The 15,116-nt window shown below is 43.7% G+C and overlaps 1 protein-coding gene across 1 annotated transcript in view; it reads left to right on the top strand.

Annotated features, from left to right (window-relative positions):
- Nucleotides 1-15,116, top strand: part of naaladl2 (N-acetylated alpha-linked acidic dipeptidase like 2) — a 411,382-nt gene that overhangs the window by 387,856 nt on the left and 8,410 nt on the right. The window contains exon 17 of the mRNA XM_030727141.1: nucleotides 7,978-8,176. Coding sequence (XP_030583001.1) covers nucleotides 7,978-8,176 — 199 coding nt within the window. The remainder of the gene's footprint in view (nucleotides 1-7,977; nucleotides 8,177-15,116) is intronic.

The following is a 15,116-nucleotide window of genomic DNA, read 5'->3' as shown; positions in this document are numbered from 1 at the left end:
AATTTTAATGTAAATAAATAACAGAGCAGGGTGAGGAAGATTTCAGGAGAGCTGCTGATTCGGCGCATAAAAACAACTAGTTTAAAATTTTCTTAATAACATCAGAATATGTTGTAACGTCAGAGATGGGGCTCGTAATAACACACGTTTGTGGTTTGTGGCAAATTCAGCAGCTTTCCGAAGCCGGCTCATTTGTTACCACATGGATAACGTATCCATCTTCTGTAAAGTGGGATTTTTAGGGGAGCTGTACCACTCCTGTTAATCTGTAGGCAGCAAATTTTGAGGATTTGTTAAGAACTGGTCCAGAGGAGCCTTTCATGTAGAAAAAAAAGCGCTGCGAGGCATAAAAATTCAAATGATGAATGTACAGTGTTGCCACTGCTTTTTAATGTAACCAACACTGACGTGTGATTGTTGGGGGGGTGGGGGGGGGGGGCTCGATTCAACTTTTGAAAACTGGTTATTCTCATTTCTAAGTTAAATGAGGAGAAAGGCCAAAAGGAAAACAGTAAAATGAGCATTGTGGTGTGTGTGTGTGTGTGTGTCTGTGTGTGTTTTTTTCTTTTTCATGGTTTTGTGGTTGTTGATTGACAGAAGTGAAGTAAAATGGAGAAGAACAGACGATTAAGAGACAAAGAGGGAGCGAGCCGCCATCAACAGCTGTTCCTAATTTCAGGTTCGCTGCAGCTGAAGGTGATGGAAACAAAAAGTGCTCTTACTGAAGCTTTTGTCTCTTTCCTGTATTTGAAAAAGTTTCCCGCAGGTGTGTGAAAGCGTATATAGCATGTGCGCTATCATATCATCACAGCATATGTTGTGTATTTCTTCATGTGGGGGCTAAATGCTTAGTGTGAGTACATTTGGGGCATGTGAAATGGCCACGTGAGTGTGTCTCTGGGTGTTTCAGCAGCCCCCTGCAGCAGAGGCCCAGCATTATTTAATGGATTCTTCACACCTGGCATTGAGCGCAGCAGTACTCATGAGTGGCAGTCATGGAGGGTACTCAGATCAAACAACCAGAGCTAATTGAACCCCCCCACCCAACACCTTTTTCTTCAACTTTTTTTAATCACTATGCCCCTTTTTCTCCCTTTATACAAAACTGCCTTTGGTCTAGTCTGATCTGACATAAATCTCCATTAATTTACTGTTCAGATAGCGCCCAGTAACAAGGCCTCCTTTGGTCCTCAACAGCAGTGCTCAAAGACAGGTAGATCATTTCTAATTTCAGCGCTGAGAATTACAGTATACACTGAGGAAATCAAACTAAATGTGTGTGCCTGTGAAGGAATTACACCTGACTGACACTTCAAATCCATTGTACATTTTCAGGATTAATTAAGCATATCAGTGGCAAAGCCAAATAGCTTTCTTTGACTGTATAATTGCATTCAAGTCTGGAGATAGGGTAAAGAGAGAAGGTGACTATTATTATGAAACTCTGACTTCAGAATATATAATGACGTGTCCACAGGAGCGTTTTACTTTGTTGTTTCCCCTATAAAAGACACCCCCCCTCCCCAACAGCACTTAATGGTTCCCTCCCCCTCCTATACAGCGATGCAAACACTGAGCTGCACCTGATTGGACGAAGACCTCGTGTGTTTTCTGCTGTCTCAAACCAAACCAACATGGACGTCTCACAGGTTTTGTGGAGTCTCGGTAGACAAACTTTGACCGCGTGCGAGTCCCTTTTTTTCACACACAGAGGCTGTCGATGGTACCATACCTTACTCAGCGAGGCAAAACGTTTTTATATTGTTTATGATAGCTCCCGTCTATCTTTGAAAATTCCTGGAAAAACTACTCATGAGGATATTCCCATCAGTCTACTCAGCACTGACCATCTTGTCTCTCTGGCAAGGACACAATATGCCCAGATGTTCTCACACTCTTGAAAGTGCAGATGTTTTTGCACCAAATAGTACTTTAAGCACAAAATGGAGTTTTTATTCCAAGAGACTCTTACGGACACGGAGTACGTGGAAGCGGTGAGCAAAAGAATTAGGAGGGTAGCCTCAGTCAATCTTAAGCTTCTTGACGTCTTGGCTAAAAGAACTGGTTGTTTCCACCCTCCATCCTCCCACAATGACTGTCCTGGACTCTGCACCACAGCATCCTGCTTCACCTGTTTCCTCCAGCTCCTCATCCTCACCGCTGCAGTCGCAGTCCAGCACCCCTGCAGCAACTGCAGCCAGGCACTGAGACACCCTCGTCATCTGCCCCTCCTCTGCCCATTTCCTCTGGAAAAGAGGTGGGATGGAGTCATTGGCTGCTCACCCTCCAGCATCTCCACCCCCCAGTTGGTCTCCACTGCTGTTGCTACGTCCCACTCGAACAAGAGGGGCTCACGGCAGCAGAGGTGGCATCTTGGCAGAGCTCTCCCTGGCCGGGTACTAGGGAATCCCAGAGTTGGTGCTGGCCAGCTCCTCCACCTAGGCAACGGCGCACGGCTTGTTGGAGGCATCCAATAAGTCGTGAGGACACACAGGCCTCAGCTTCAGTCCCTGAAATCAGCAACGTGCCCTGGTGAGCAGCCCCAACAAGACCAACCTGCGTAGCCTGCACAGCCCGTGCCTGAGCTGCTGCAGCCCCAGTCGTTGGATGAGACGGCCACGTGCCCCGCCAAGCAGGCCCAGCATCCCGTGAAGCCTCTGCATCCTGCTGGACAGGCCCAGCATCCAGAGAATCCCAACAATCCTGAGGGCCCTCAGCCTCTGCCAACTTCAGAAGAGACCGCATGTTCTGTGCAGCTCAGGCCAGAGCATCCTTTGAGTCCCGAGTATCCTGTGTATCCTGACTCCTGAGCTGCAGTGTCCAGAGATTCCCACTCCATCTGAGCCAGAGTGTCCGGATCCAGAGACTCCCGCTTGGGTCTTGTTAGTTTCCATTTAGATTTTGGGTCCCGTTTGCCAGTTTGTTGATTTTTGTGTCTGTGGCCTTGCTCATTTGAGGAAACTGAGTTATATAATTTCCTTCTAAAGAATTTTCTGCTGTGGAACAAAACCACAGGCTCCAAACACTTTGCCTTGCATTTTTGATTGTAAAAGATTTGATCTGCTCAAATTAATTCCCATTTGTACCCCAAATTAAAAATCCACTTGTAATGGATTTGTTATTGCAATTAGCAAGAAGTTGATCCAGTAAATGATTAACAGAGAGGAGGAAAGTTTCTTCAATAACACGGGCTGACCTTGGCTTTAATGGACATTTTATTTGAACACATTCTAAAAAAGAACTTTAATTTAGCTGTGAGACACTCAGGGTCCTGCTTGTAATCAGTGAAAGAATGTTAAATGAAAAGGCTGTTACATTCAGACTGTCCAATCAGTGATCACGAAGGATACCGCAGCCACTGATATGAACAAAAGAGAAAACAGGACAGAATTAATCATTTTCTTTCACTAAAAATATTTATATTCTCAAACCAGTTGCACAACATCTAAGTATTTACTGCTCTGCCCGCTTTTAGTTCCACACTTTTGCCTGTCGCCATAAAGACACTCATATCCTCCCCTTTACCGCGATAGCTTTACAGCCAGAATGCCTTCAAAGGTGTAATATCTGTCCAGCCTTGCATGAAGGACTCAGACCAACACTTGTCTGCAAAAGATAAAAATCGTTTATAAAACTATGTACATGCACAAATTTTCCTCAAGTCTGCAATTTCACGAGCCTCATTTTCTGCCCACTGTAGAAAATATCAGGATAATTCCCCAAAGTGTCCCAAAAAGTGATCAAACATGGAGGTGTGTCCTAAAGTCAGAGCCAGGGGGGCATTCCACCCGCTATCAGGTGGACACGCACCACTTTATATTTATCCAGCATGTTACTTAGACACATACATAGCTAATAAAGTCATATACTAAGTATCTACATAATAACTTCTAATAATAGCCAAAGGAGGCAGATAATTTTCTCATTGTCACAGTTGGTGATAAGTGCAGGTGGTAGAGGCGTAGGGCGAGTTGGAGACGGTAGAGAATGTGTCGGTGGTGTCTCGGTTTGTGCGCCTGGTCGCCCTGGCAGCACAGTCACAGCGACATGATTTTGAATGGAGAAATGAAGGAAAATGAATGAAAGCATTTAGCCGAACTATTCAGAGTTTGAGGATTTAATTAGGAAACTAGCAGCACTCCATTCTTCAGTCCTGTGCAGAATTTGATTGCAGCATTTGATGCAATCTGTTCAACAGGGCTATGATGAAAAGAAATCAGATATTCATAATTTTGTTTATGGGGAAACAGAAACAGATGTCGAATCTGTCGCGACACGGCATCATCCTGCGCGTTTCAGGCGTTGCATAGTCCTCCGCGGTCGAACACGTGTTTGCATCACGTGACCTGGACCTCACCTCTGTGCTCTGAGGGTTCGTGATGGCGAGTCGACTTCCAGCTCAGTAGTTTGAAATTTCCACATCTGCAGGAGGTTTGACATGTTTAAGATTTCACATAATTTCTTTGGAACATACAGAACTGCTTATGGATTAAATGCTGTCCATATGCTCAGTATACCAAAGCTGGACTGAATGATCACAGCCTTGGAGTTCAAATGGTGTGAACTATTCGAAGATACAAACACCACAGCAGCAGGAGGAGGAGGAGGAGGAGGAGGAGCAGGTCCACAGCAAAATGGTTTTATTTGGAATGTAGTCATCAATTCAATGAAATTTACAGTCGCCTCAAGGTGCTTTATATTGTGGGTAAAGACCCTACAATAATACAGAGAAAACCCAACAGTCTAAACGACCCCCTATGAGCAGCACTTGGTGACAGTGGGAAGGAAAAACTCCCTTTAACAGGAAGAAACCTCCATCAGAACCAGGCTCAGGGAGGGGGGGCCATCTTTAAGACATTAAATGCAAAAAGGTCAATATGGCAAATCATATTATTAAAGATGCAACACTTCACAATGCATGGCCAATGCACGATGCAAGTTCGTATCTAAAGTAATGTTTTCTGGTAACAGTAACTTGTAAAGGATTCTGCATGCACCACACACATCACATCATTTAAGTGCAGTGTGTGTTGGACATACTTTAGCTGGAAACCTGCGTGGAGCATTTGCAGAGTAAAGAACAGGTTAAATTTTTGGTGCAGATCTGGATGAGTTGTGCGAATATGGCGTAAGCCTTGGTGGTAGGCGTGTTTTCAAAATGACCTTCTGCTTTTCATTTCCTTTATTTATTTATTTTTGTCCAGTTTCTCTTTGTCATCATTTCTCGGCGGTCCTTTACTGTTATTTTAATTCACGCGTTTCAGTCTTTTTTGTGACATTTGGTGATGATGAGTGAGATACAACACCAGTGCTGCACCCCGTGATTAATATTTTATTGACACTATGCATGCTATAAATAGAATGACAGCCCTGGTGCAGCTGAAGATCTCTACAGTGCTAATAAGTGAATTACACTATTTCTTCTTCTGAGGAAGAGGAGCTATTTATTTTCAAAAATGGTTAAGAGAGTGTCTGGGTTCAGTCTGTTTACACGTTCTGCTCAGCAAGCATAATAAAAATGAACAGTAATAGACATAAATAATTATAATCATGAACTCAAAATAAAGACAAATGCAAAATCAGGAAGTCTGGATTCCTGAAGAATGTAGCAAAATGAGAGTCATGTACTCTACTGTTCTCTACTGTTGGTAGATGTTTGTATAGTAAAAGGAAAATATGCAGTTGAATAAAACCATCACCTTTAAGCTCGTTTCTTTTATTTCTTCTCTCTGCCTCTGTTATCACGAGGCCACGTCCCAACTGTATACACAAGCACACTCACACACGTCCCTGTGTGTCAAAAGATGTGATGGATTACAACAATCAAACAATATTTCATGAGTCCCAGCTGGCTGCGAGGAGCCGGAGCCATTTAAATTTGTAGGAGAGAAGGGCTCTCGTCTATTTTTGTCCCCTCTGTCTTCCTCTCTCCTCTGCAATGAGTCACGCTCTGTTCTCAACCTACTGTGACACACTCTTATCTGAAGGAGCACAAACATGCAAAAAGGTCTGTCGATTAATATCTTTGAAGGTATTAGTTTATGGTGTTATTTAGAATAATAACACATAATCCTCAGGAAGCCCGCTCTTCTCTCTCCTGTGACCCGAGACAGGCGGCTCTTCATATTCTCAGACTTGAACTTAAGCAACAGAAATCCAAGAACAGCTCTCATGCAGGTGAACCTCACAGGAGCTGTTTGAACTTTCTTTACCTTTCATGTCCTTTTATGGGTTCAGTGAAGACCACAATCAGCAGAGAGATTCACCGAAGATTAACGGGAAATGAAGGTAATTCTGGCTGAAGCTCACCCCAGCCCAGCTCAAAGATTTATTTAGATGTCTGTCATGAGGTCAGGAGCAAGACAAAATAATATTAATAGTAACCACATTAGAATACTTTACCTTAGGTACTTGTGTAAGGGTTACAATAAGTTCTGTTTCCTCTGGAATTGCTGCATCCGTGCATCCTGCTGTTGTCACGTTCATGCACAGGTTTTCTTTCTTTTTCTGCATATGCAAACACTGAAGCACCGTCCTCATCCTTGCAGTGCGAGTGTCAAATGCTCTCAGCTACACAGTATAAAGGTGTGACATCATCAGCACATATAATAGAATCAATTAAGACAGCTGACATGAAGTATTTTCCTTAACCGCTATTTGGGGAACAGTGTTACTGCTGCGTACTGCTACAGCTCAATGACTTTTGACCATGAGGAGTTGGACACCTGAACAAGAACCTTTGTCCTCGTGCGAGTAGTTACATCGCAGATTTCAGCGTTTCCACCACAGGCCCATCGGATCCAGCCACTTTTTGCTGGTCTGAGAAACTCAGAAGTATTCATTTCTTTTGATTAAATGAGAAAATAATTAGAGTTATGATTGGTCTGGCACCATCAGCTGACATCAGTAATGCACAAACATGACGAGCAGCATCTCAGCATGTGACGCAACTCTTTGCTGACCTTTGTGAGACGAGCACACAGAGGCCAGCAGCTTTAACTGTAGTATTTCATGACTTCTTTTCATGTGTCCATAAACCACGTCAGTTTATTAGGTTTAACTTTATCCCTAAAGGACCTCTGTTATCCTGGTATGAGCTGAGGACGGCACCAGTGTGTAACAGGGCACTTTCCCATCTGATTTGGACCATGAAGTGCAATCAGACAAGTCTCTGACTCTGCTCATTAAAATCAAAAACCTTGCCTGATTTTGACTTTTGAGGTCTTTGTGAATTTCTGAACAGTTTCCAGTGCTGCTGTTATTTTTAGATTGCTCTGTGGAAGTCTGTTCTGACCACTCACTCTTGCAGTTTTATGAAAATTTATGACTGCACCTCATATTTTGCTCCATCGAATGCTGCAAAGGCTGACGTTCCCAGCACGGCTGACATCCAGGCAATGCACCCCAGTGCTTTATTGTATTCTATATGAGATTGTGTTGATACTGACACCTGACCTGTGGAGTCATGATTGACACGTGATGTCAGCTTGTGTTACCATGGTATTCATTTTGACTGTATTTTATATAAACCATCACCTTCAAATGTGGTGTGGCTTATAAGTATACAGTCCCATAGCAATGCACTGCTGCATGCATTTACTCTGTTGTCCAGATATAGGTTGTCTATTAATACCAGACATAACTGGAGTATTTATATGTAACCTGTAAAAAGATAACCTGGATCAACCTGCTCAGTTTTCGTCCTCCTGTGGTTTCTGTGAGGTGGCCCCTGATGCAGCCAGTCAGTCTCATAAATGGTCTTCCAGGTGCAAACTTCTTATTTCAGGGTCTTATTGAAACATTTGCTCAGAGATTTTGGTTTTCTCTTGATTTTCATCTTCTAGTCACTGCATATAAACTCTCTTTAGGTACGCTGCCTTTTCTGGACATTTGTATAGCTTAAAGGTGATATTCATTTTCATCCATTGTTCCTGTTGTTTCTTCTTTTCTTTTTTTTTTTTTTGCATATCTGTCTAGACAAGAGTGCAGTGTCTGCGCCCCTGCTGTCCTCAGCCTCCGCTCTCAGAGACCACGCGGCTTTCTTCCAGTCAGAAACTATGCGGCCAGCAAATGACCCAAAAGAGCGTGACCCCTCCCACGTGCGCATGCTGAATGATGTACTCCGTGACCTGGAGAAGAGCTTCATCATCCCACAGACACCGCCCGGAGTGTACAGGTAGGAGAAAAGTTATTGTCTCACAGTTGCAACATTGGCGTAGTGAAGTATGAGCATTTACCGTTAGCCACGGCGCCCTCGGGATAGCAAAGCTTTCAGTTTCAAAACTTGTTACATCGTTGAATCTAAACCATCGTGAATGTATTTTAATGGGTGTTTAACAGAGTTTTCACGGAGCACTGTGGCTGTTTTTCTCTCTTTATGGATCAGAAGTTTGTCTTCTCACACTGTTGGAGTTTAGTATTCCAGTTGGCATTAAAAGCTTTTAAATGTAAGCTGAGCAAACTTGGAGGTGACGGGAACAACGTTCTTCTCAGAAACTTTTTTCCACCTTTGGCTCACTCACAGTCGCCTCCTCCTCCTCATCACCGATGGCACAGTTGGTCCTCCTACTCCCTTGGTAACTTGGTTCAGTTATGTGCATGGTCTCACATACCTACTTAGCTCCTCAGACACGGTTAAGCCATTGCATTTGCTGCGCGCTCCAGCATCGCATGCCATTTATTAATGGTACTATGTGGAATTTTCTTATGAAAGGAAGTTGTGTGTTGTTAAAGTTGAGTGTGTCAAATGCATTTCCCCTGTTGATGAAGTCATTTTAAATAATTAGAAATATGCGTGTTTGTTGAGGGTGGTGTTCTTTCCTGCTTTTGTTCGCAGCAGGTGTGCTTGAGGTCTTTGTGTGGCATTTCTGCCTGCTGTTTATCAGCGGACTCCGTCAGCAGGAATGTGTGGCTCACACACTCGTTGGCCTATAAGATGCTAAAAAAACTGGCCCCATTAAATGCTGCTGTAAGGCATTATTAGTGGTCAGAAATGGTACGGGGATGAAAATGAATCAAACTACTTTGAGCAAAGCTGATCTGGAAAATACCCAAACTGTTTTAGTTTGTTCTTTTCTGAAACTGAAGTGCGTTCCTTTTACACATCATTGTCCTGACTGTGCCTCTCTTTTGTCTCTGTGCCTTCTGTCACTCTCTTTTAGATGCATCCTATTTTATTTGGAAGTTTTCTGGCGTGTCTCCCGCGTTTTTGGTTCCTCTCTGTCACAGTCGTAGAGCTGTGGACACAGACGCAGAGCGCAGTGTTAGAGTTAAAGACTAAAAGTTTATTTGGCAATCTTTACAGCGGCGACACGCCGTAACAAGTGAGCTAATCCAATCTGGTGGCACGCTCTCTTTCTCTTTCCACACCTCTCTGAAAACAGTCCGTGTTCACAGCTTTCTCCACAGGTGCTGGCTCAGAGGCAGCGAGAGGCTGGGTGAGTAAACACGCGGTAAGATGAGTTATAATGAGCTGCAGCGAAACACTTAGGCTTTCAGTACCGCACGTGGTGCAATGATCCAGCAGTGACTGAGAAGATACTCGAGCCTTTTGTAGCCAGACAGGAAACCGGTCAGCGGCCTGCAGGTGAGCAATTTGGGATGCAGCTCAGGTGTGCGAGCAGCAGGGCGGAGACCTCCAGCACACTCCGCCTCTGGAACTCGAAAGCACACACACATCTGCACAGCCACACTCACACAAATAAAGAAAGGAGAGAGAGCAAGAGCAGGAAAGGAAAAAGAGAGTGAGTCAGTCCAAGAGCCCCACAGACTATGACAGTGCTCCCCCTTTTAAAGGACAGCTCTTAAATGTCCAAAACAGAAACCAGATCTGCTTGATCCAGACGAGCGGAGGGTGACCTGGAAGGAGGGATCAGGACCAAAACAGGGAGAAAATGAGTCCAAAGCTAAACTAGATGAGTTTGGGGGATGGTCCAGTAGCTTGTGGCATAGGCTAAGCAGTCTAGGGGACTGACCGGAGGACCAGCAGGAAGAAGGAAAACAGCAGTTCTTGAGGCCGGCCAGGTGGCCAGCAGCAAAGAAGAAGCAGCAGCTTTGGAGGCTGGACAGCAGCAAAGACTGAGACCCTCTTGTAGTCGATGCTGGTGGAGGTGACAGGACACCTCTGGTGGTCTGGCTGGAAGACGGTGATGTAGACCCTTGGCTGGCTTGACAGAAGGCCGATGATGATGGAAGTGATGAGACACCTGTGAAGGAGACTCTCTGGCCTCAGGCGCAAACTGCTCAGGGACCACTGGCATGGATTTAGGTTCTGGACTCTCTGGCTCAGGTGGAGCCGGACCTTCTGGCTTCGGACCCTCTTGTTCAGAAGGAGCAGAACCCTCTGCCACGACTGCTGGACACTCGGCAGAGAGGGATGTTGCAGCTCTGCCTCCGGACTCTCTTGCTCAGACGGAGCAGAGTCCATCAATAGGCTCTGTACTGGCCAGGGCTTAAACAGACTGAAGAGGCCAGGTGTCTGTAGTCATGGGTGAAAAAGCAGTCTTGTCTGGGGCTCAGCTGCACAGGCTGGGACTGTGTAGGGTTCACAGCCGGCTTCATTGACAATGGTATCACAGGATGCTCTAGATGCAGGTGACCGGCTGCTCAGCAAGGCGCACAACTGACTGCTCTGAAGATGGGAGCTGTGCATGGCTCATAACTGTCGTCTCTGATTGCTGGGGCTGCATAGAACCCACTGCAGATTCCAGGGGTTGAGGCTGAGACTGGGGCCTGGCTGCCCACACACTAGGAACTGGTATGGGTGCTGGGACAGGCTTAACCTTATCTGTCCTCACCCTTGAAGCAGGAATGTGTGCAGGGTCCACAGTCTCTATGGAGGTAGGTGGAGGAGCATAACAAGTCTCTGAAGTAGGGCAACAGTCTCTGGGGAGGACAGCATAGGCATTTATACAGTCTCAAAATTAACAGCCCCTGGGGTGTGAAACAGACCCAGTCTTAGGAGAGTTCTGCACATCTATTAACAATCTCTGGGCAAAACACACAGTTCAGTTTCTAAATGTGAGTAACTTTTAGCAGTCTCAGAGCGTGAATGTAATTAACAGTTTCAGAACACGAGCTCACAGTGAGCAGTCTCAGCGCTGACCGGCTCAGAGGCCAAACAAACCAAATCATTCAATTCCAACTCAGAGACAGACTGTCAGCTGTCATTCTCAATGACAGTTTTGCCCAGCAGAAGATCAGAAATGGTAGTACGTTTATTTTAGAAGTTACTTTCCTCATTTATCTTGCCTCGGTGCCCAGCGGCCTGCATTTAGATCCATCTTCAGTGACTTTGCATAAACCTGACCCTGTAGTGATTGTAAATGGTATTACAGCAGGTGCTATTACAAAGACACAAGTATTTTGCAACATCATATCACTTTCCTGTTTCCCTCGTAACCTGGCAACCACCATACACACAGCACAAAGAGTAACGAACACAGAAGAAATAAATATGTTCCCTACCTGTGAAATATTCAATGATCCGTTGCCATGTCAACATACCAGATATTGATGCTCCTTATGTAACAAACAGGAGGGTTTAAGGAATATCTGTGAATTTGTTCATTTACATTAGCAGTGGAGCCTGTTCTGCATTCTAACCTTATGGTCACAGTAATCAGCATGTCTGATGCTAACAGGCAAACGGCAGAGCTCACAGGTCAAAGTTTGTTTGTGGCTGTTGTTTAGTTTTAGATCATAAAATATTTTCAGGTTGCTAATGGTTAGCAACGTGGCTAATGCTAACAGTGTTGCTACTGCACAAAGTAATACTAAATCCTAAGAATTCCCCTTTAAACTGCAATGATACTAAACTCTGCTAAAGTCATATGAAAATACTGTGTTGGTGAGGAAGCACCGAAGCCTGAGCTAGGGTAGGAAAATTCTAGCTGAGTGGCAGCCGTGAAAAAAAGATTTAGAGGAAACCAATATAAATGTTGATGGTATCATTTGTTTTTTTTTTTATGGTTGTTGCAAAGGACAAACTCAACACACTTCATCATAAAATGTTTAAGCAAAAATCCACAGGTCTCTTTAATAAGGTGAATTAGTCTTTATGCAGTGACGGGCCTTTGGTAACGCAGCCTGAACTTGTGGGCAGAAGGTTTTGTGTAGTAAATCGAGAGGTTTCGATGTAACAACAAAACTAATTCTCACATCAGTCTTGAATGATCTGAATTAGGATTCGTATGTGTGGTAACATATGGAAAGTGAGGCAGTTGCATGTTATATAGCCCCTGGAGTTATTTAAATTCATGACTTCATTTCAAAAGGTCTCCTGGTGTGCTGTCATTAAACAGATAATTAGAGAGGCCTTTATAAAATGTCACCTATTTAGCGTGCAGAACTCTTCATTGTGAGGCTGTGATCATGGGAAATCCGGCAAAATTGTGCACATCGATTGTAGTGGTGGCCCAGTGCAGCTGAGTGAATGTGGTTCAATCACTGGCTTATTCAGAAAATGCTGGCAGGCAAAGAACAAGCTTGTAGGTTACACCTGTTTGAACACAATGGCCCGTAGCCTGCATAACAATGACTCATCCAGACAGTTTCCACTATGCCTGGGAAACATTTGGAACACATGGCAATTCCTGAGGCCAAATCCTGGAATTCAAATTTGCTGATGAATAGAGCAGCAACAGTAAGGGATTATAGGAAAGACACTCTATGTCGGGCAGTCTAATCTCATTTCAGAGACCCTTTTCAGCATTTGTAACACTGTGACAATTAGCCTCCTGACCTTTGATAACTTTGCACTCTGTTTATGCTCCAGCCAGCTTCATGAGGTCAAACTGAAGCTTCTTCAGCAGACTTGTATTCATGTCTGCCTGCAGTAGCCACTTCCTCCACTCTGCACTCAGTCACTCCACACTCAGGTCATGTGACATGATCTGAAGCGATTTCAGGTAAAGTAATGGTGGAGAACAGGTCACCTGATGCAGCTCCATCACTCTGCTTCTTGTTGTACCATTCCTTACAGACCTGTGGGATGTAGCTTGGCTCATTAGTCGGTTAAAGATATCCTGATCCTGGGCTTTGACCCAGCGTTTTGAGTTTTGGTGTTAGACTTCTTCAGTTTGTTTCTTGGGGAGTTTATGGTTTCATTTCTCACCTTTGTTTTTCTTCATGTATCATATTTCTACATTCTTGTTATTATTTGGTTTTCCTCGTGTCCTCATGAGTCTTACCTGAGAGTCTGTGTGTTGGTATTCCTTCTGTGTACCTGCTTCCCCATGTTGTGATAAGTTCACGTTTGTGTTATATTTTGTCTTTTCCTGTTTTATTTTGGTAATCCCTTGTTCCGTTTTGCTTCCTGTGTTCCCTTCCCAGCTGTTTCCACTTGTCCTCGTTATCTCTTGTGTGTATATCGTCGGTGTCTTCCCGCCCTTTGTCGCGTTGTCGTCTTTGTCTCCAGCCTGCTGTGTGTGTCGTCCCCCTCAGTTTCCCTTTTTGTTCACTGGGGTTTATGTATTGTGCATTTTTGCCTGCCTTGGTTTTGGGATTTTGTGTTTTTTCATGTTTGTACAAAGAATCAGCATTAAAGTTGTTTTCGAGTTCAGTTCCACCTCAATTTTAACAGGAAGAAGCCTTCAGGGGAAAAAAAAAAAGACTATGAGGGCAGCCATGTGCTTGGACTGGTCGGGGTGAGAGAGGAGCAGCGTGAGAAACAGACAATAAAAAGTGAGCAGGTTGGTGAGGTCGGCGACTCCAGAGCAGGAATCTGCAGCCCAGAGCCAAAGGTGCAGGGAGAGGGCAGAGAGGAACAAGCACGGTCTACTGGAGAGAAAACAAAGTTCATATCAGTGGCATATCAAATATAAATATAAAGAATAGGTGCCCAGATTATAGGCATCAGTTTGCTGCATACCAACATTACCTTGGCAGAGCAAAACTAGTCTCAAACATATTTACTAGACAAGAAATTCCATCAATAAACTTTTGGCAACGCTCTGAAAATCGTTCCATGAGACTCGTGAGGCTGTTTCAGATGTTGTTAGTATGTAAAGTTTACTAACTATCCTGTATGTGTGGACTCCTTTTTCTTCTTAACTGTAGAAAATTATAAAGATAGAAATCTGAATGAATTATTTGTCCAACAGTTGATGTATTTAAATATAAGGTTACAGTACAGTGTTTTTCCCTCCACCTCACTCATTCCAACCAGTCTGACAGAAGCAAACTTCTCCCCTCTCTGAGTCATAACTCAAAGTCAAAACACACGAGCATCACACAGGTGCTGCATTCAGCAACATCCTTCTGCTGGTGGTGGTATTTCTGATGCTCATCAAGGATAATTATTCATAAAACTGAGCTAAGCTCATAATCATCAGACTTCACAAGTAGCTTCTTGTATGAGTTGTAGGTTTGATTTTGCAGTTTTATGAGTAATAATTCTAACATTCAGGAAAGTTTATCCTCAATAGCTTTTCTTCAGGTCTCACAAGATTGGTTGTGCAGTGCAGGTTAAAAATTGACTCGTGTGCCCTATGCGATTTGTTTATTTATTCATCATGATCCAATACTGCAGTCGATACAAACTGAGGAGCTGAAGCTGAAGCTAGCTACGGATTCAAAAGTGCACCCAAAATGGCCGAGAGAGCTCTGAAGTTTGTTTTGGGGGTTTTTTGGCTCATTTTCATGTGGACCTCCTCCGATTATATGAAAGAAAACTGCAGTACTGCATAATTATAAAGTAAACAGCTTTGTAAAAAGGCACACACCTACTCCTGTAAAAGTCTGAATATAGATTAATCTGGAGAAGTTCATAACATTACAGATAAATCATTCACAGATGGAAACCAAAACTGGTACCTACATTTTTTTTTAGCCATTTGAAAATTCCAGATGGTGACCATTCTCAGGAAAACTGTCAACAAAGTCAAGAAAATCCATTTTATTAATTTCCTTTTTCAGATAAACTAAACTTGCCTTCTCGAATGATCTTAGACTCAAATCATACACATTTAACCATGGAGAAGATTTTTTTTTTTATTCATTCAAAGCAGGGGTGTGTGAGGTGTAGTAGTACAAGTAGGGTGGCTTATTACTGGATCACTGCAGCATTGTATCACTTCCTGTTCCTGTTTCAAATCACAGTAGTGTTTGTCTGCAGG

This window comes from Archocentrus centrarchus, chromosome 4 (assembly GCF_007364275.1).
Source record: "Archocentrus centrarchus isolate MPI-CPG fArcCen1 chromosome 4, fArcCen1, whole genome shotgun sequence".
In the NCBI taxonomy this organism is placed as follows: Eukaryota; Metazoa; Chordata; class Actinopteri; order Cichliformes; family Cichlidae; genus Archocentrus; species Archocentrus centrarchus.
The sequence above is the reverse complement of the archived record's forward strand: the minus strand, read 5'-3'. Positions and strand labels throughout refer to the sequence as shown.